Source organism: Podarcis vaucheri (assembly GCF_965113315.1).
Source record: "Podarcis vaucheri genome assembly, chromosome: 12".
In the NCBI taxonomy this organism is placed as follows: domain Eukaryota; kingdom Metazoa; phylum Chordata; class Lepidosauria; order Squamata; family Lacertidae; genus Podarcis; species Podarcis vaucheri.
In genome coordinates, this window is record NC_138750.1 from 50,994,185 (window position 1) to 51,016,001 (window position 21,817).

Consider the following 21,817-nt stretch of genomic DNA (forward strand, 5'->3'; position numbering starts at 1 on the left):
TCTTGTGTGGGTTTTTGCAATGAGAGGGAGTGTGTGTGTGTGTGTGTGTGTGTGTGTATATTGGTGTGTGGTTGTTTAATTTGGGCTTACCTGTGCTCCAGAAAAGTAATTAAGGCTAGTGTAATGACAATATTGTGTTCATTTCTGCCTCTCGCCTTCCTGAGGGTGTTTGTAACGCTGCTGGATATTAGCACCGAAATGCTCTGATCAGCCTTGGTACGGTTGCTTTTGCAACTCGCTTTGACATTCAGTTTTGATTTTGTAGCCTGCAGAGATATTACAGTTTTATGCGTACAAATGATAGGAAGGAAATGCCAGCAACGTATTGTATGACTTTTCTTGCACCTCTGGGCAAAAATAATATTACAGTGTTAAAAAGAGAGAGAGGCAGAGAAAGAAGCCCACTCCACTTTCTGACACCTCTTGTCTCACACACATTTGAACCACTGTCCTCGGGAGTGAAGGATCTAATTAACACACAAGCCCCCGAGTTCCTGTGACAGCCCTGCTTTCATTGCGACTTGTGAAGAATCAAGAGTTCTACCCCAGTACCTAGTCTTGAAATTCAAGGGTGACTTTTTAATGAATAACCTAGGTACAGCATTTCCCCTCCCTGTGGAAATACTCAAATAACCCTTTTCAAAAACAAAAAAAACGGAAACATCATTCTATTACACGTCTGGAAAAACCCTATATTTAAATACTAGCCTAGAGGGAGTGCCACCTATGGTACAGTGTCCCTTGAATTATTTTTGGGGAGCAGATGCATGAGGTTTGGAAGAAATTAAGAAATATTACTTTCCTAGCTGGGGTCCAAAGAAGCTATTATATTATATTCCCTCAGAGTACTGCACACGTTTATTCAAAGGTACTTTAAACAAAATGTGAAGAGCAGTGCTCCTCAGCATAATATGCAACTTGTACATCACACTACTGATTTAAAATCTATGTTGTTTTCTAATAATAGGTTGGTGGTGATGTGGGAAATTTTTGTATTGCAGTAATTAAAAATAAGAACCTGGATGGGCTGGTGTGTTGGGGTGTTTGTGTGTTTTATTTCGACCCCAGCTCTCCCAATGGGTTATTTACTTGAGTGATATCTACGAGTGCTGTTTGTTTTCTTTGTGGCATTCTATTTCAATCTATTATGAAATTCAGATATAACTCTTAATACCACTACACTGAATTTTTAAGTCGTGTGCTCTGACGTCTGATGCCATACATGAGATAAAGTTATAAAGTATAAATTTCCTAAGGACTGCTTTATGTTAATTTTGGGAAGTGCAATAATATTGCAACTGAAGGAGTCATACAAAGTAGTTTTCTTGACTTTAATTATTATTATTTTGCAGGGTTTTTAAAAATAAAATAAATCTGATTATTTACTAATACAGCCAGCCCTGCATTTGAAAATACGTATGTGTGTTGCGTAAATAAATAGATGGAGGTAAATAATGTGTGGGGGTCAGATTGAATATTGACAATCGCAAACAAAATTTATGAGTGTCACTATTTTCTGGTATATGTTGCCACTTGCTGGAAGCTAAACTGGTGTATCCCAGCAAACTCAGTAACTAACAGCATTCACTGAAGATATCTGTGCTGATACTGACCAAACCTGTACAGTGGTGCCTTGCAAGACGAAATTAATCCGTTCCGCGAGTCTCTTCGTCTTGTGGTTTTTTGTCTTGCGAAGCATGGCTATTAGCGGCTTAGTGGCTTAGCGGCTATTAACGGCTTAGCGGCTTTAAGAAAAAGGAAACAAACTCGCAAGAACTCGCAAGACGTTTCGTCTTGTGAAGCAAGCCCATAGGGAAATTCGTCTTGCGGAACTACTCAAAAAACGGAAAACTCTTTCGTCTTGCGCGTTTTTCGTCTTGCGAGGCATTCGTCTTGCGAGGTACCACTGTAACTTTATAATCTTGATTTGCAGCTAAATCTGTTTCTCAAATGATGGTAGCAAAGTATTGCTATCAATAATAATAATAATAATAATACCTTGTGCACCTGGGCAGCTTACAGTATGTATAAAAACATAATAAAATGTCAAACATTAAAAACTTTCCGATACAGGGCTGCCTTCAGATGTCTTCTAAAAGTTGCGCAATTCTTTATCTCCTTGACATCTGATGGCAGGGTGTTCCACAGGGAGGGTGCCACTGCCGAGAAGGTCCTCTGCCTGGTTTCCAATTAAAAATATAATTAAAAAGCATGATATTGAGGAAGACTAGAAGGCTCAAAGACACGTTTTTTGAGCACCACAGAGAGAGAGAGAGAAAGAGAGAGAGGAAAATTAACTTCCATACCCTCAGCCACTCTTCAGGACAGTGTAGTTAGCACTATTGTTTGTTCTTGAATATTATAATGTTTGTTCCTCCTTTTGCTGGGCACGAATTCATTTCAGAAGCAAATGAATTGAAGAAGAAATGTCTTCCCGTGACCACTTCATAGAGTCCTGTAATTTGACATTCATTTGTTTGTTTCCAACCTCATCTGGCTCTCTTCCTCCCTCCCACTTTTTTTTCCTTTCCATTGAGGACCAAGATGAACTGGCCGCTGCATCATTGGGCCCATTACACTTCCTAACAATTCCATTTACACCTTATTGTTTGTCTTATTGCTGGAAAATTCAGGTGATTCATCATGCCTGAGGAAGCACCTGATCCCATTTCCCTCGATATCGCAATTGCTATGTGACAGGAATACAGTTAAGCGTCGGCTTCGAACCACCTAACCGTTCCAAGGTGATAACTCTTTTGGGGCTTTTAGCCTCTCAAGTATTGATGAGTTTCATTTTTCGTAATGCTGTGTATTCTTGCTTTCTTTCAACAGCCCTCTGAGTGAGGAAAAAGGTCTGGAGTTAATAAAGCAAGTTGCTGCCCAGCTGAAGCTGCAGATGACGGCCTTTGCTGATATCAAGTATGTGCACAAAGTCCAGCCCTTCTATTAATCTCATCTTAATTCCTAGATTGCTTCAACACTAACGCCCATCCTCAGCCACAATAATGCAATGGTTCTGAATTGTTTTAAGGTACATTGCTGATACATGCTTTACTCCCCTTTTCGTAATAGAGGGGGGAGACCCAATAAATTGGTTGGCAGTAGGCTCAGGTTATAGAAAACAGGGTGCCTCTTCATACAATGCCTAATTAACCCTTAGAATTTACTGCCATTATCTATGGTTGCTTGTTTGTTTTTTAAAAAAAGGTTAAGACGAATTCACAGAGGATAGGTCTATCAACAGCTATTAGTCATGAGAATTACAATAAAGTTTTCATTTTAAAGTTGAGCCTGAATTGTCTCTCAAGGACCACCCTCTTCCAGCCCTATGGCTCTGATTGTAGAGAGACTGCTAAATATAAATTAAGTAGATAAATAAAAAAAGCGAAGCAAAATGTCACTTAGAAGAAGGACCTGGAATATTTTCCTTGTAGCATGAATTTATTTTACTCTGGGTTGTTTTTATGCAACGTTTTAATGCGTTGTAAACTGCTTGTTTTTATGCAACGTTTTAATGCGTTGTAAACTGCTTTGAGATTTTTTGGTTCTTTTATGTCAAGTAAATGGACAAGTACAGGTGATTCATCTGCACTCTAAACCAGGCACCCCCAACCTTTGGCCCTCCAGCTGTTTTGGGATTACAATTCCCATCATCCCTGACCACTGGTCCTGTTAGCTAGGCATGATGGGAGTTGCAGTCCCAAATCAGCTGGAGGGCCAAGTTTGGCCATCACTGCCGCAGGAGCTAAGAACATGCTTCAAGCAGGGAGTATGTTCCCTCCCCACACATCATTGGAAGTCATGTCATCTGTGTTTGTGTGTGTGTAGAAGTGCAATAGAGTGTCAGTACTGGAACTGAGGCTGTGCCCAAGCAAATTTTTCTGTGTGCAGGATTGGCACACTAGCTTCTGTATTTTCTGTTTTATCCCTCATAGATCTTCATTTCTAGTCTGCCACTGGACAAACTTGTTAGTTTTGTCTCTCCTCTCAATCGTTGCCATGCTACCTTTCCCCATTCTGTGTGCATGCCATGCAGAAAATGTCCACGTGCGCCTTTATTCCCCACTCCAGTGTCTAGAACAAACGTTTCCAGTTTTTTAAAAATGGATCATTCTATAGAAACCCAGCAGTATTGCAGGCAGCACTGGGTTGGAAGGGGATGTTTCGCTTTCCTAAATAGCATTTATTTTTGAGGGGAGATTAGGCACAAAAATTGAATGTACTGTATTTTTAAAAAATAAAACAAAACAAAACACTTAGTGGTTTGGGGGAGTGATGGGGCAGATATATAAGAAGAACAGCTGTTGAAAATAAAAATTGCATCCCTGAACAAATGCTATGCCTATGCCAGAAGAAGCAGGTCACTTGCAGGTTTGGCTTCAGCCATTGTGGGTGAGGCTAGCTAGGCAAGGGACCAAAAGGAAGAAGTCTGTTTCTTTCAGTTTTGCATGAGAACAAGAGGGAAGGGGGGTGAGTTTAAGAGACAGCTTGGAGGGGGGAGGGAGATTGTTATGTTTTTAAAAGTTTTAATAAATAAATAGATCAATAAATAAACAAAGGCCAGCTGCCATCTCTGCCAGCAGCATCTGTCCACAGTGGCCTCTTTCTTTCCCCTTCTTTGTTACAGCTGATGAAAACAATTGTACAGCCTTGTGCATGACCTCCATGTTAAATACAGTTTTATAAAGCTGATGTATGTGCTGCCATTACAACCTCCGGGGTGTGCAAAGTGGTGTGTCTGTGTGTGTGTGTGCATAGTTTGCAAACAGCACTACTTTTGCAAGAGCGAGGCAGCAATGGTGGGAATCAGATTTGTAACCCCAAGGCAGCGAGGGATTGTTTCTTTTGGATTTTTCAACAGTATGCACAGGGTCTGTGCTGGGTCTGTTGCGTTCTAAGCTAGTTCTGCCTCCCCCCCAGGGCCCCGTTTTGGGGGTTTCTGCTGCGGTAACTCATGCCCACCAATTGAGTACAGTGGTACCTCGGGTTACATATGCTTCAGGTTACAGACTCTGCTAAACCAGAAATAGTACCTCGGGTTAAGAACTTTGCTTCAGGAGGAGAACAGAAATCGGGCTCCGGCGGCGTGGCGGCAGCAGGAGGCCCCATAGCTAAAGTGGTGCTTCAGGTTAAGAACAGTTTCAGGTTAAGAACGGACCTCCGGAACGAATTAAGTACTTAACGGTTAACCCGAGGTACCACTGTAGGTGCATTACTATACTTCTCAGTGGCAGAGCTTTCCTGCCGGTGGAGACTGGTGGAATAATAATAAATAATAATAATTTATTATTTGTACCCCGCCGATCTGGCTGGGTTTCCCCAGCCACTCTGGGTGGCTTCCAACAAAGATTAAAAATACATAAAAATGTCACACATTAAAAACTTCCCTGAACAGGGCTGCCTTCAGATGTCTTCTAAATGTCAGGTAGTTGTTTATCTCTTTGACATCTGATGGGAGGGCGTTCCACAGGGCGGGTGCCACTACCAAGAAGGCCCTCTGCCTGGTTCCCTGTAGCTTTGCTTCTCGCAGTGAGAATCAGGCAGGGCAGCTTAAAGGGACACCTCTGATGTATCCAAACCTCCTCCTGCACTAGGGATTCAGGATTCGGATTGCTCTTGTTACTTATAGTAAGCATGTTTAAGATTGCAATCTATATAGTCTCGGGTGCGGTGCCAGTAGCATGCTACCCGTGATTACACTTAAGTTATCCGAACAGTTTCTGTAGCACATGTGGCATTCGACATGCGGAGTACAGAATTGCAAAGACAAGATGATGAAAACAAGGGTTTGGGCATTTCAGCTTGCAGGCATTTCAGCTTGTTGTTCTGGCTGCTTTCTTGATCTTTTATGAAAGTACTAGTTATGGTTAATCTGTTTTGTTAATGGTTATGTAGCTGTGAAACAAATTCCATTATTTTGTATTACATCATTAGGGATCATTAAAAGAATATTAAAGCGCCAGAATAATTATGCAAGCAGACACAAAATGATAAGTTTGATTTTATAATCCAATTACGAGTGTCTGTGGCCTCTGGTGATTGATTGCCAGACCAATATCATAGGAGATGAAAGTGGGTGGCAACATCAATAGGCATTCTGTTAGTCCGTGTGCTGTTGTTTCTACCACAAATGTGTTTTGCAACAATGGGTGTGTTCACATTCTCATTCTCGTTTACTGCGTTTCCAGTGCTGGGTTTTTAATCCTTGTTTACATGGCATTATCCTAACCATATAGGTATCCTAAACTTTTGACACAAAATACTAGCGCTTGATGTTTCTTAAACCAGCTTCGCAACAATTGGAGCCATTCCCAATTAATTTCTAGCCAAGTTGTGCACCCCTTGGCACAGGGCGAAGACGTACTTCCCCCAACAGCACCCCTGGTGCGAACACACAAGCAGAAATGAAGGAAGCTGTGCTGGTGTGAACAGATAGGTGGGAAAGAGGTGTGAAATGTAATGATGAAAAAAGCAACTTCACTGTGTTTTAAGCGGGTAATGTGAACACACACCAATGTCTTTCCTCTGAGTGTTTCTCCTCTCTTAATTATCATATAATGAGCTTCTATATAGCAAACCAACCTGAAGTAAATCTAGGTACAATCTGTTTCCTTTTTCAAAAAGTAATAATAATCTATTTTGCGTATTTGTAGTTTGCTAGACCTTACTTACCATGGGTTTATTTTAACTGGGAATTCTATTCTGTATCCTGAAGCATAATGGTAGAGTAAATTGAAATATATGAGACAAACCAATAATAATAATAATAATAATAATAATAATAATAATAATAATAATAACAACAACAACAACCCAAGGCATAGGAGTTCAGCGAATGTTTGAGTAAAGCCTGTATCTACAACTTGAAAACAGGGCTTACCAGCAGTATTGGTCAAAGCTGCTTTGCTACCCAAGACGAAGGGCAAGAAGGCACCTCTCCCCACTTCCAAATATAGACGCTGACCAGACTGGCAGCTGAATCGTCCTTAAATACTGGCAAAGAGACAGTATCTTTCAGTGCACCTGAGGGCAGCAAGGTAGCTTTGGGGATGAAAGGCTGCATGGCACACCCAGCTCTGTCCACTTTCTGCCTGTCTCATCATCTGGTCTGGGAAGGAATCCTAGGGAAGCCTAAGGCAGCGCATTTGGGATGTCAGTTATTTCATTTATTTTTGCATTTTTACTGCTAGAGAGAGAGAGATGCTTGTGGGAGTTTTTTGCCTCAGGTGCCAAAATAAGTCTGCCAATCAGGGGGGTGGCATTGGCTGTTCTGTCTGAGGCAACAAAATGTCTTCATCTGGTCCTTTTTCAGGTAACTTTTCGGAAATCTTTAGTTTTTCAGCATTGATGAGGTTCATCTTGAAATGCTAATGTGAATCCAAGCATATTTTAGTGTCACGTGAAGTCCCCTTAGCTCGATTCAGAAGTGAGCCAACAGTCATAGGCAGTCATAGAATCTGAGAATCCTAGAAGGGGCCACAAAGGTCATCTAGTCCCACCCCCTGCGATGCAGGAATCTTTTTGCCCCACGTGGGATTCAAACCTGTGACCCTGAGATTAAGAGTATCATGCTTTACTGATTGAGCTATCCCAGCATATTTTTGGAGAATGGTTTGGTTTTTCTAAATTGACTTGTAGTGATTGTTGTACAGCACTTGTGCAGAAACATATTTTACTTCCTCAAGTGCAGAATTTCTGAGAGAAATCACACCAGCAGCTAGGAACAAGTCAAATTTAAAACCAGTTGTAAAGGGAATTGGGGTTGCTTGTGCGTAGAGGGTGCGGATGCTCTAGGCAACGTTCCCTGGCTAAACCTTTCCCTGGCTGGACAGCCTTTACTCCATGGCTGTCTCAGTCACTGGCAGAATCTGTCAGTGGGCGTTTCCTGAACTTCTTCCAACATAAAAACTCCTTGACACCAAGTCTCCGCCTAGACTCCCTGCGCAGAAGTCTTCTGCGCAGAGTGGGCGTGGCCAGCGGAGGTCCTGGACTCTCCTTCTGGTCTCTGTGGAAGAGTCCTGGAGCCCTCTCTCCGAAGTCCGTCCCTGCTCCCCTTCCTCCCAGGTGTCACGCTGGTTTCCTTCCCCAAGGGAAGTGTTTTCTCTCCCTCTGCTGGTCCCTTCTCCCGCATCGTTGGAGAGCCTTACCTCCACTCTTGGCTCCGATGGCAGTTCCCTGACACCAGTGATAGCAAAGTGTATTTTCCTGTCTGAAAAACCAGGTTATAGCCCTCCTCTTCTGCATCTCCTGAGTCCTGTCCCACAGAACTCACCTGTTATGAAGAGGACTAAAACAAGTCACATATAATCATACCCCAAGAAGTGCTAACTTGGATTTCCCATTTAAATCGCAGGAGGTTTCATTTAAGTAGATGCATTTAGGAAATGGGTGAGAAGCCATATCGAAATGATCCATTTGGTCCAGGGTTTCCCAAACTTGGGTCTCCAGCTGCTTTTGGACTACAATTCTCACCATCCCTGACCACTGGTCGTGCTAGCTAGGGATGATGGGAGTTGTAGTCCAAAAACAGCTGGAGACCCAAGTTTGGGAACTCTAATTTAGTCTTAGTGACTAACATGGCAAAGGAGCTTACACTTCAGTTCCTTTCCCATTCCTGATCGTATGTGATAGAGCTGTATGTACCTGAATTGGCATGTCAGCTGTAGTTTTGCTAAATGGAAGGCTAAAGCCTTTAGTGGTGGTTTTTCTTTGTTTCCTCCTGTTATATTGATACCACCTGAAAAACCCAATCAGCCATTTAATCAAACCTACTCATCCAGAACCTAAACACTGCTGTGAAACTTGGTGTTTCCACTTCATCATGCTGATAGGTTATGACACAAGGCATGTGTTGGTTGTAAAGGTGAACACCTAAGGAAATTATGAGTAGCTTCGATTCAGAACGGTGTGAAATAGGTATATTTAACTCAGCATGCAAATTCGCTTGGTAAATCCTAGTTGAATCTAAGCCAAATCTTGCACAATTTGGGTATGCTGCAGTTACTTTCTAATGTGCAGCTATTTGTTGTTTGTGTTCAGCCCAGACTGATGCAGTGTCTTTCAGAATAAGGCTGTCTCCTTTCTCCAGGTACATGCCATACCTGGCTAATTGTAGGTGAGCAGGAGGGGTTTTTTTGGGGGGGGGCGCACAGCTCTCATTTTTTCAGACCAGAAGTTATGGCATCATCTGTGAAATCTCCAGACCAGTTGGTGGACTCTCTTTGCTCTGGCAAATCAATGAATTGATAATGAGGTTTTTATTATTGCCGCAGATGGTAATACAGGAAGTAAGAGAATTTGGGAGCCTGAATACTTTCCTTTTCTTTGGTGGTGCATCTACTCTATGCTGGCAATTTAGTTGGTAACACTTCTCTGCAATATTGTTTGCATTTCTAGTTTGAAGCTAAAAGTTGCATCTGAGCTGACTTCAGAATCTTTTATCAATGAGTATTACAAGTCAAACCTGTTTGGTCAGGGATAAGCAGCACTGCTTCCTGCCAGGTAACCATGCATAGCACAGGATTGTATTCATGCCACATGGTTAATTGGGAGGCAAGCCCAGGTCTCCTGAGTCAAAAACATCTTTCTGCATTTTTGGACTCTTCTTGGGGCACAGCTGTGAGGGCTGCCATTATTAATTCCTGCACTTCAAAATTTGACACTGCGCCACTGCCTAGCTATGATAGGTTACAGAAAAAAACTTCAGAGTGAGCAAAAGTTGAGATTATGTAACCTCATAAACTTTTACGGAACTGCCACCAGCTTCTTATTAAAACAGTAAAGAACCCAAACCTGTAATATAAAAGTACGTTTTAGTAGCGTGTCCAGTGGTTGTTTTATGAACACAGGGAAGGCAAAACCCAATTGGAAAAACAAAAACAGAACCCAGAAATATTTCAGAAAGAAGGAAAATAAAGGGCAAAGGTAAGATTTACAGGTACTTAAAAATAAATAGCATTTTAGCCAGTCTTAATTGCAAGGAATTACTTATTTGATATACCAAGGTTCAAGTGAAGTTTGCATAGTTTCTGAGCTGTAAATCTACATCACTTCTTGAAGCCAGCCTTTTCCATACCATTCCTGCCTTTCCCATATATCCAAAATAAATTCATCAAGAACCAAATGTCTGTGTTCTCCAACTTCCTTATCCCTCATCTTCTAAACGATGACTTTTTTTTTGAAAAAGTAACTGACTTTCCAAAACATGTGAGTAGAAAAATAGATTTCCTCAGGAGCTAAAATCCAATTACTATGTAGATCTTAAAACTTAATTTCATATACAGAATTAGAATTCTAACAGAACTAACAGGATATCTTGGTTAGCCCTTCAAAGGAAGGTTGAACCAGTGAAGGGTAATTATCCTGCAGGAGAATTTCATTTACATCTGACAAACATATATCAAAGTCCCCAAACAAGTGATATCTCAGATATAAGGAAGATTGGTAATTAATTCAGACTTACTGTCCTGAGGGCCTGTCACTGAATGAAGCAAGGTTAGAAGATGGCTGCTGTTTGGCGTCTAACAGATTAGACTTCTCTAATTTCTACACTTGTAGCTGGAATTTCTCCATGAAAAGATCTAATAAATCTACTGTGTCATGATAGCCACCTCATGTTTCACACTGGGGAGTTGCCACACCCCTTTATAATGTTGACTGTGAACCTTTTCTAGCACTGCTTGAAGGTGAAACAACCAGAACTAGTGAGGTCACACTATATATTTGTACAATGGCATTATAAAATTGGCATCTTTATGTTCAATCCCTTTCCCCAATGATCCCTAACATGGAAATCGCCCACTTGCTGCTGCAGCATCTTCTTCAAGCTATCCTATATCAAGTCAAGATATAATTTCTAGTCAGTCATTGCCAGTTCAGACCTCATGAGCCTTTGTGTAGAATTAACCCCCCCCCCAGTATGCATGACTTAAAGCAGGAGATCCCCCATTTATATGTGCAACATGGTACCTTGTGATAGTTCAAGATTTGTCTGAGGTCCACTTTCTTCCAGGCTTTCAAGTTTAACCTGGGAGTAAGAATGGGACCGGAGGGACGCGGGTGGCACTGTGGGTTAAACCACAGAGCCTAGGACTTACCGATCACAAGGCAAAGTCAAGCCTGTATGTGTGATGAGGAATTTCTTCTTCTTCCACCTTGATTTCCACTCACTTCTTGTAATAGTTCCTTCCAAACACTTGGTGGGGGGAATTTATATGGCAATAGGCTCTTCTCCTTTTCTCACCCTCTGCTCCCTGCTATTCTTCTAGCATCTAGAATGATAGAATCTAGTAGTGTCCTAGCTGCAAGCAGCCCTGGAGAACATGTTTCTTCAGGATTCCCTGCACCTTGTTACCATGGCACTGTGGGCACTGGAAAGATGGGGGGGGGGACAAATGAGGGAAGGGGTGAGGAACAGAGGAAGAACTTGCTGCCACCCCTGACCTGTCATCATGTTAATTTGGAAGAAGGGAATGGGGTAATGAAGGGAACCACAGTTCAAGAAGGACACTGACAAACTGGAACGTGTCCAGAGGAGGGCAACCAAAATGGTCAAAGGCCTGGAAACGATGCCTTATGAGGAACGGCTAAGGGAGCTGGGCATGGTCAGCCTGGAGAAGAGGAGGTTAAGGGGTGATATGATAGCCATGTTCAAATATATAAAAGGATGTCACATAGAGGAGGGAGAAAGGTTGTTTTCTGCTGCTCCAGAGAAGCGGACACGGAGCAATGGATCCAAACTACAAGAAAGAAGATTCCACCTAAACATTAGGAAGAACTTCCTGACAGTAAGAGCTGTTGGACAGTGGAATTTGCTGCCAGGGAGTGTGGTGGAGTCTCCTACTTTGGAGGTCTTTAAGCAGAGGCTTGACAACCATATGTCAGGAGGGCTCTGATGGTGTTTCCTGCTTGGCAGGGGGTTGGACTCGATGGCCCTTGTGGTCTCTTCCAACTCTATGATTCTATGGAAGGAACATTGTGTGTTGGTGACCTGGATACAAGCCAATTAAAGTGCAAGTCCAAATTAGGGTCTGTCTGGGTACTCATCCCATTTTCTGAATTTGGTAAAATAAATTATTATGATAGCCACAATCTCATCTAAATGATCTGGTTTTGACTCCTTTGTTATCAGTATCTGCTAACTGTGTGCTCCTAGACACCCACCATATTCTAAACTACCGTCTGCTCTTGCGATTCATTTTAAGTTAAAAATATAAGGTTATCCTTCCGTCAGTCATTGCATCCTTATTTCCCTTTCCTGTGTGCTCTGTTCTGTATACAGGATCTCCCTTCCGCAAACCTTCCTCTCTTGCCACCTCCCAGCTGTGCTTGTTTGGGGAGTGTGAGCCAGCAGCCCCCTTTTGCCGTGCAGAAAGCATCAAGCGGATCATGCCCAATGTTGGCACAGAAGTATTGGTGCTGCCGAAATGTGGCCGGTGGATAGCTCTCAAAGTAAAAATGCAACATCGCACTCATTCAACAGCATCGCACCCGAAAGCCAAAACACACCATAGACCAAATTATTTTGGTGTGTTTTCCTAAATGTATACCACTTAAATTGTTCAAGCTCCATCGCTTAGTGTTCCAGAAATAAATAATTAGCAAAGTGCATTGTTTTGTCCCGTGTTTCGTAGGGACTTAATCCTCAGGACCGACAGGAGACTGGCCTTAGCCAGAAGTACATTGATTTGATCACTGTACCTCAGTGCTTTAGCACATTGTGAATAATGTGACCAGCTGCAAAGGAGGACAAGACGCCAGTATCTAACAGTTATGTAGAACAAGGGTATGTTTCAGGGAAGAGGAAATGCTTTCTATACAACTCTGAAAGGCACAGGAACCCTGTCCTCCTGTACATATAGTTTCGAACTTCTTAGGCATGCTTTCAGAGCCACAAAACTGTTTCCTTCTGCCGTCAGCTCCATGCTTTGTTGCTTCCTATGCCACCAGCAGCACTTGCTTCTCAAATACTTTTCCACTAGGGGGTATGGCAGACTGTAACTTCACTTCCCTGTGATCTTCCTTTTATGTTTCCCTAATAAGTACCGTACCTACGAGGGAAAGAAGTGTGGTCATATGAAGTTCAGTCCACAATCTATAAGAATTTAAATGGCCTCATTTATAAAAGTAATTGTAGCCTGCAACTGAAAGTGATGCAGGAACTGCTGTATTGATAATGTTGCACTTCTCTCTTTCTGGCTTTCAGTTTGAAAATTCATTGAAATAATATGCTTGGAATTAGAGCAGTAATAATAATAATAATTCTGAAGATAAAAAATTGTTCATCGTGTGTGGCAAGGGTAAAAAACGGGGAGAGGAACATAATATCATTAACATGGAATCAAGTCACCCTTGACAAATTGACTGGAACCCACCATAAATGATGATAACCGTCTGCGACGTTGTTCAGAGGCTGATGGTTTTTGGTTAAACCCAATACGTAGCTGATATGAAAGTAGCACTACTGAATTTAAAAAAAAACAAAACAAACCAGCAGAAATTCCACCGACTTAGGGGGTAATTAGTCTCTACATTTCAAGTAATTTGTTTGATCAAGCAAACACTGTTTTGAATAGGATTAGGGTTGCTGTCTTACTATCCTCAATCTGCGCAATCACCTTTATATACAATTGCGTTGTTAAATGGATGTAAATCCAGGATAACCAAAATGCTTTATTGAAAATGTGCATGAATGCAACTGACGGTGTGATCTAATTCTCAATTCTATGATTAAGATGCTTTTCTAGTCACTGAAGATACACAGCAATGCCATGCTTCTCAGGCGTTTTGATTCATTTGGCCAGCTGGGCTCTGGTGTTTTTATGTTTATGACCTCTTTTTCATCTTGCACAGTTTGTTGAATTTGTGTGTGATGTAATCTGCCCCAAAGGAGGCAATGTTCTTTACTCACCAGCCAGATCATGGGTGATATGTGAGAACAGTTTGTTTGCAATGAAATGCATCAGGTCATAAACACCATTACGCCCTTCAGTGGGAATTAGTATTTAAGAGTGGTGTCAAAACAATTGTGGTTAATATTAGCCAAGCTTCAAGGAGGTGTGGTGAACTGAGTGAAAGAGCAATATCTCATATGTCACTACTGCTGGCATCAAAATCTTTCTCAGTAAGTCTTGGGAGGGGGAAGGTTCTTCTGCATCTTAATTTACTGGTTTTTTCTTTTTTTCCTGCTGGCTACACCTTCTTATATGCGTCAATCAAATGCTGCTAGTCCCACAAATAGCATAAAGTAAAGCAGAGACATCACCTTGCCAACAAAGGTCCGTATAGTTAAAGCTATGGTTTTCCCAGTGGTGATGTATGGAAGTGAGAGCTGGACCATAAAGAAGGCTGATCGCCGAAGAATTGATGCTTTTGAATTATGGTGCTGGAGGAGACTCTTGAGAGTCCCATGGACTGCAAGAAGATCAGACCTATCTATTCTTAAGGAAATCAGCCGTGAGTGCTCACTGGAAGGACAGATCCTGAAGCTGAGGCTCCAATACTTTGGCCACCTCATGAGAAGAGAAGACTCCCTGGAAAAGACCCTGATGTTGGGAAAGATGGAGGGCACAAGGAGAAGGGGACGACAGACGACGAGATGGTGGGACAGTGTTCTCGAAGCTACCAGCATGAGTTTGACCAAACTGCGGGAGGCAGTGGAAGACAGGAGTGCCTGCGTGCTCTGGTCCATGGGGTCACGAAGAGTCAGACCATAGCTGTCAAGTGTCCCTTATTTGAAGGGACAGTCTCTTATTCCAGCGCCGTGTCCCACTGCTGTCCCTTATTGATGGATGTCCCTTAAATGTCCCTTAAATGATGTCCCTTAAATTTCAAAGGAAGCAGCTCCTCTCCCTGCTGGCCAGGGAGGAGGGAGGCTCCAACTGTGTTGCTTGGCTGTGTTGCTCACCCAATAAGAAGTCTAACAACGACTGGGGGGTGGAGCTTGCATGCCTTGTGTGTGGCTAGTTAATGCAAGCTGAGGGGTTTTTTGAATGCTGGACGCCATTTTGTTGCACGTGCTGCTGCAAACTTTGCAGTGCAAAGCCAGGTCGGGGAGCCATCTTAAGTTGAGGCTGCATAGGCCTTGTAGTGCATGTGATTCAGATTCTAGTCAGTTGAACTTCTGGTTACAAAGTTGGTTGGACAGTGTTCTCGAAGCTACCAGCATGAGTTTGACCAGACTGCAGGAGGACAGAAATACTGGAGTGCCTGGAACAGGTGAGGCTGCAGGTCCCTTATTTTGGCTGCTGGTCCCTTATTTTCAAATCTTAAGTTGACAGCTATGAGTCAGACACGACTAAACGACTAAACAACAACAACAAAATAGTGTGCTGATCTTGACTGTGGGAAATGTAGGCTGAATAACTCTGCTATTGAGTTCCCAAAATGGACATATCGCTGTATTTGCTTGACTTTACTCAGAGGTTGGTTGTGAGGCTCAAATTGCCACTCTGAGCTCCTTGGCTGAAATGTGGGATGTAAACGTAACAAATAAATCTTGCTGCTTGGCATGTATTTACCAATACCACCAACAGTAGGCAAGGCCCTGTACAGAATACCAAAGTGGCAGAATCCCTCCCAAAGTCAATGCGATCAATATTCGTTGTTGTTATCATTTATTACTTTTTCTTTTGTGGTATTATATTTCTCTTGTACATAATGAAAAGTCCAATTTTCCCTAGCGCACACACATTCTTATTGAAATGTTTATTCAATAAGAGTTTGGGGCTCTATTAGCTGCTTTAAAAAAACAACAACAAACAAACAGGGGGGAAATGGTTTTTATGAGCTGCTACTTTTCTACTCAGTCAGTTTCCAACATATCCAATACAGAATAAAAGTATGGATAGGTTATGATAATGAAAACTGATGGGCAGAATTCATGTGAAGGAGGTCTGCACATAATGGGACAGGTATAGATTTCACTGCTGATATGGTCTCTATTGAAAAAAAAATTGTGTTTATACAAATTGCTATGGGATCTATTCCCATAAGAATGTAAGAACAGTCTTGCTAGATCAGACCAAATATCTACCTTTTACACCATTTTGTTTCCGGGAGTCCTTTCTCCACCTCATTCTAGGAAGATATATTTAATGATTCCAAATGAACATATTTTTTTCAGGAAGCAAGGTTTGCTTTCCTTTGTATGTGTGTTAGTGGTAGCAGAGTCCAGGATAGCACCGCAAATAAATGACCTATTCATTTGTATATTTCTATTTCTTTGATTGGAGCTGAGGCTCCAATACTTTGGCCACCTCATGAGAAGAGAAGACTCCCTGGAAAAGACCCTGATGTTGGGAAAGATGGAGGGCACAAGGAGAAGGGGACGACAGAGGTCGAGATGGTTGGACAGTGTTCTCGAAGCTACAAACATGAGTCTGACCAAACTGCGGGAGGCAATGGAAGACAGGAGTGCCTGGCGTGCTCTGGTCCATGGGGTCACGAAGAGTCAGACACGACTAAACGACTAAACAACAATTTCTTTGATACCTTTACTAGCTATAGTGGCACCAAAGTTATAAGTGTTGATAACATGGTATGAGAAGAAATGGACCAAAAATATTTCCTTTTCCACCACAAACGTTTAACAGTTTCACACAATGTTAGCTACAATTCACACCTATCCTGTAGGTTTTTGTTAAATGAAATACTGCATTTTGCTACATTCCCCCCCCCCCAAACCAGCTTCAATCTGAATTGAGGAAAAGAATAACCTAGCTGTGTTTTAAGCCAGTAATGTGTACATAGCCTCATGTTCTAAAGGAAGTTGTGGAATTCCCAAATTACGTTGTTACCATGTTGCTAAATTTGTCTGGATATAAAAAGATAAAGGTGAACCAGCAATTAAAAAAATTGAACAAACCTTCTTCTGTGTTCCATCCTCTGGATAATAAAGAAGAAAAGGCAGCTTTTTCTAAAGTGTCAAAATGTTATTAATTGTCCACATGGGACAATTACTACAGTAAGATTTCACCTACAACCATCTTGCTTAAGGAGCTACGCCAACAAGTTTCACAATTTAAATCCCCCTTTTCCAGATAAGGAATTGTCTGTCTATATAAGAAACAATCTTGTTATAGAATTCTGACATCCAGTTCTCAAGAATTGGATGGATTTTGAAACTGATGATGATTCAAGGCACAAAGATCCCCCCCCCCATACATTATATCATAAAATACATTTTATCTATGACAGGTGGTAGGCATAGCACTGAAGCTTTTTGCAAGAAGATGGTTCAAGGAATATTGTCATCTACTGTACTAATGTTAATGTACCTATGGATTTTCCTGTATACTGTCTTTAATATTGTACCAGGTGTGCTCCCTGGAAAGGGTTGCTAAATTAGTTTATGTTTGTCACCCGAAATTTTAGGAGATACCTTCGAAACTAGAATAACTGGGGACATTATGGGATAAAGTTTTATTAGTTAAACCAGGGGTCAGCAACCTTTTTCAGCCATGGGCCGGTCCACCATCCCTCAGACCATGTGGTGGGCCGGACTATATTTTTTTGGGGGGGGGGGATGAACTAAGCCCTGAGCCCGGCTTCGGCTGGGGAGGGCGGGATATAAATAAAATAATTAAATTAAATTAAATTAAATTTATTGTTATTATTATTAATTCCTATGCCCCACAAATAACCCAGAGATGCATTTTAAATAAAAGCACACATTATACTCATGTAAAAACACCAGGCAGGCCCCACAAATAACCCAGAGATGCATTTTAAATAAAAGCACACATTATACTCATGTAAAAACATGCTGATGCAGGCTGTCTGCAGGCCGGATTGAGAAGGCAATTAGGCCGCATCTGGCCCACGGGCCTTAGGTTGCCTATCCCTGAGTTAAACTGATGGCTCCACATGAATTTGGTGCACACTAATTCTTTTCATAAAGAACTTCTTGTCATTGGATTATAAGCAATTCAAACATGTCCTTTATAAACATGTCCTTTATATTGAGTGTATGTTTTAACTTACAGAGTGCTGACTTGATTTTACTATTTGAGGTGTCTTGCTGCTTACTAGATCTATAACATTTCAATAGACAAGTACCTCTTGGTTCTTTTGTTTTCAGTTCTAGAGAATGATAAGAAGACACTGACTAGCTGTGCCTTCCTAACCACTATGTTGATGCAAATGATGCAGAAAAAGTATTAGCTGTAGCTAAAATGTGTAAATGAGGCATAGACCTCTGGCTTGGAGTCATCATAAGTTCCTAATGTGGTCTTTAGTGCCAAACCCTAGTTGAAAAATCAGCTGCTACTTAACATAATGCCAGGTGGTCTGGACAAAGGGACGCATGACCTAATTGTGGATTTTGACTCAGGCTTCAGTTCTGAAACTGCTTATTTGTGAATGATCCTGTAGCTTATTTTGCAGCAATTTAAGATGTTTTTCATTAATGCAATGAATTATATAAGAAGAACATGCACATCACTTGTATCATTACTCCTCTAAAATCAAACTTCAGTGCCCCTGTGCCTATCAGTTTGGAAGTGAAATGGAGCTACCTGAAAGCAAGCTATTTCTGCCTACTCTGTAGACTTCCTATGTGTACAGAACCCCTCCCCCCTCAAAATTCCAAACAATAACCTATGGTTAGTGACTTCAGGTACTTATGGAATATTGAAAAGCCACAAAACATTGAGTGAGGTGAAAGAAGGAAGGAAGGAAGGAAGGAAGGAAGGAAGGAAGGAAGGAAGGAGGCAGGCAGGGAGGGAGGGAGGGAAGGAGAGAGGGAGGGAGAGAGGGAAGGAACCAGAGAGGGGGAGAAAGATTTGCATGAGCCCCTAATATTCTGGAAGTGGGCATTAAGATTGGATGGGGGGCATCATAAGATAAAAAAGAACTTCCCTGTCATGTCATATACATGGATATTACAGAAGGGAAGAAAGTGACAATCACATCCTTTTTAAAAAACAAAATAAAAAATCCACATTCTCTAGACCTTGCCCACCCAAGTAGCAATAAATCTTCAGGTTTGGGAATGATGAATGGATATTGGTCATTACTGGAATAATAAAAGCAATACATTGGTACCCATTCATTACTCTTGGTACTTGTTGGTTCAACTTTCATTGTACTTTTTTTACAAAACGTTTGGTTGAGTTTTTCATTCATAACTAAATCAATATGCACCTTACTTTGATATTGAGATTATAAACGTCTAGCTGAGCCTAATAAAACACACTGGAGATGATAAATTATCCTCGAATATATATTGTATGTTATGTTCCTTAGTTACGAACCTCTTGTTTCACATCCTGTTTTGTAGCATGCTGGGGCCAGCTGTGACCTTCAAAGTGCACTCAAATGTCTTCAATATCACCACAGCCGATGTTGCCAAAGCAGCAGGTAAGAATCCTTATTGTCCAATGCACCCTTTTCTCCACCCACCATTGAATTTAGAAAGACAGTCTCAGACAACAAGAAGGGTCCTTATCACTAGAAGATTGACATTTAATGAAACAGACATTTGAAGGGGTGGTAGCCTAAATGGAAAACTTAAGTGTAGCATCTCCAACTCAATTAAAACTGCCTGACACTTCCTTATTTGTAAAAGAACCGAACTGAGCAGAGAATGAGGCCTGGATTTTTATAATGAAAGAGAGTCCACAGTGTTGTGTTTGAAAGAGAGAAAACGTACAGTTCTTAAATGAATATTTGACATCAGCGGGTTCCAGCTAGTGTAGCTGTACAGCACAAAAGAAGTATGACTACAATTAAGCCTTTATTTCTGGACTTCGGAATTGGCTATAAACGTGTTTGTGCTGTCAAGTTAATTTGACAATTCCCATGACCCAGAGATGGTAAGCATTGCAGATCAACAACGAACGTCCTCCTCCAAAAGAGCCATGGCAGTGCACTGCGGATTTGATTATAGTCATTTTGGAGTCTAGCCTTGATTGTAAATTGTTTTGCTGATCTGAAATCGTGCCTAGAATTCCACTCGGAGGCCCAAGGTTTGTTGCTGCCCTAGGTGAATTAAAAGTTTGCTGCTTCCTCACCTTCTCCCTGTACCTTGTCCTGTGCTGACCAGCTTAACAATGTCACATTAAAAGATTAAGAGCTGACCTGGGTATTATTTTCTCATCTCCCCCTTTAATGTTCCTTCCCCAGAATAACCTCTCTCCCCAAGACATTATCAGAGCTGAGAGAGGCACCCCCAAGTGGTTACCTGGTTTACTTTGGTGTCTGGGCAAGCTCTGTGCTGTAACTTTGCCCGGGGTAACTCAAACGCGCTTTTAATGAGTAAGAACAAATGATCAAACTGGTTTGAAATTGTCACTTATATAATCTCATGGGAGCTTCCGATGGCAAAAATACTATGCCATGAAAAGTACCGTGGATTGAATGTATGTACAGTAGATTGAATATCTTGGCGCTCAACTGTTCCACAAGTAACCTAGGAGGTAATACAGTGTGGTATTAAGTTAACCTGTAAAAGGTAAAGGGACCCCTGACCATTAGGTCCAGTCGTGACCGACTCTGGGGTTGCGGTGCTCATCTCGCTTCCGGGTCATGTGGCCAGCATGACTAAGCCGCTTCTGGTGAACCAGAGCAGCGCACAGAAACGCTGTTTACCTTCCCGCTGAAGTGGTACCTATTTATCTACTTGCACTGTGTGCTTTCAAACTGCTAGGTTGGCAGGAGCAGGGACAAAGCAATGGGAGATCACCCCGTTGCGGGGATTCGAACCACTGACCTCCTGATCGGCAAGCCCTAGGCTCTGTGGTTTAACCCACAGCGCCACCCGCGTCCCTAAGTTAACCTGTAGATTTGTGCATTTGTAAGCATAGTCTATTGGCACATGGCGGGAGGCAATCCTAGCAGGGTGTGGAGGGCAAAGGCAGTGGCAAGTAGTAGTTGCCGCCTGCCCTATCTCTTTTGCTATGAGCAGCAGTGTCACTGTTGCTGGGATGATATCGCCAACACTCTGACCCCCCAGCTGCCAGTGAAGTCAAGGTGTATGATAGTACTCAAGTGCATTAGACAGCTGTGCGTGTACCCTTTATCAACCTCCACTGTATGTTTGTCTGTCTCCTAACAAAAGCTCCATGTACCCTTACCAACTTACAGAACAATGTTGCTTAGAATATGAAGCACAACACAGTGAAGACGCAGTGCTGTCCATTTCTGTTAATTTCAGTTGCAGAGTTTAAGCATGCACTTAACTTCCTCCAGAAATTAATTGGGTTTGAGTGGGCTTAACTCTGCCTCCACCAGTATGGTTGGGCAGATACTTGGAGCTGCCTTGTTGACAGTAATATCACCACAGGCTACCTGGGTGAGGCTGAGAAGGGGCAGGGTGGCAGCAAGGTTTGTGCTGTGTGTGTGACCCATGGGAGTGATGGATTGGCTCTGCCAGTGTATCCATGCAACCCTAAGCAGACCTTGGGGGTCTCAAATTTCAGTGGTGCCCTGTGCAATGCTAGAATTTGGCACCCCCTGCGTCTCGACTTCCATTCCACATCGTAGTTCCAGCGCCCTTGTGGCACCCCCAAGGCTCTGCAACCAGTGTCACACTCTCCTAAATCCGCTTCTGCCTAAAGTAATCACCTCCCTACCCCAACCCCATCCAGGTTAGATGTAGCAAAGCCGGTGCCAAGAGGGTGGTCCTACCACACTTGCCACTATTTGTTGACTGGATTATGGTCCTGGTGGGTTTTTTTTAATAAATGCACTGGGTATCACCAATTAAAGTGCTTTAAAATCGTCCTCTTTGAGGTATTCTGTATATATGCCATTGACTGAGGTGCAGCTACTTCATTTGAATCCAGGACATGTGCCCCGTGAAGACAAATGCTTGTTT

The 21,817-nt window shown here is 42.1% G+C and overlaps 1 protein-coding gene across 1 annotated transcript in view; it reads left to right on the top strand.

Annotated features, from left to right (window-relative positions):
* Positions 1-21,817, top strand: part of PTPRN2 (protein tyrosine phosphatase receptor type N2) — a 628,995-nt gene that overhangs the window by 218,552 nt on the left and 388,626 nt on the right. Inside the window, exons 10-11 of the mRNA XM_082192202.1 lie at positions 2,833-2,919; positions 19,280-19,359. Coding sequence (XP_082048328.1) covers positions 2,833-2,919; positions 19,280-19,359 — 167 coding nt within the window. The remainder of the gene's footprint in view (positions 1-2,832; positions 2,920-19,279; positions 19,360-21,817) is intronic.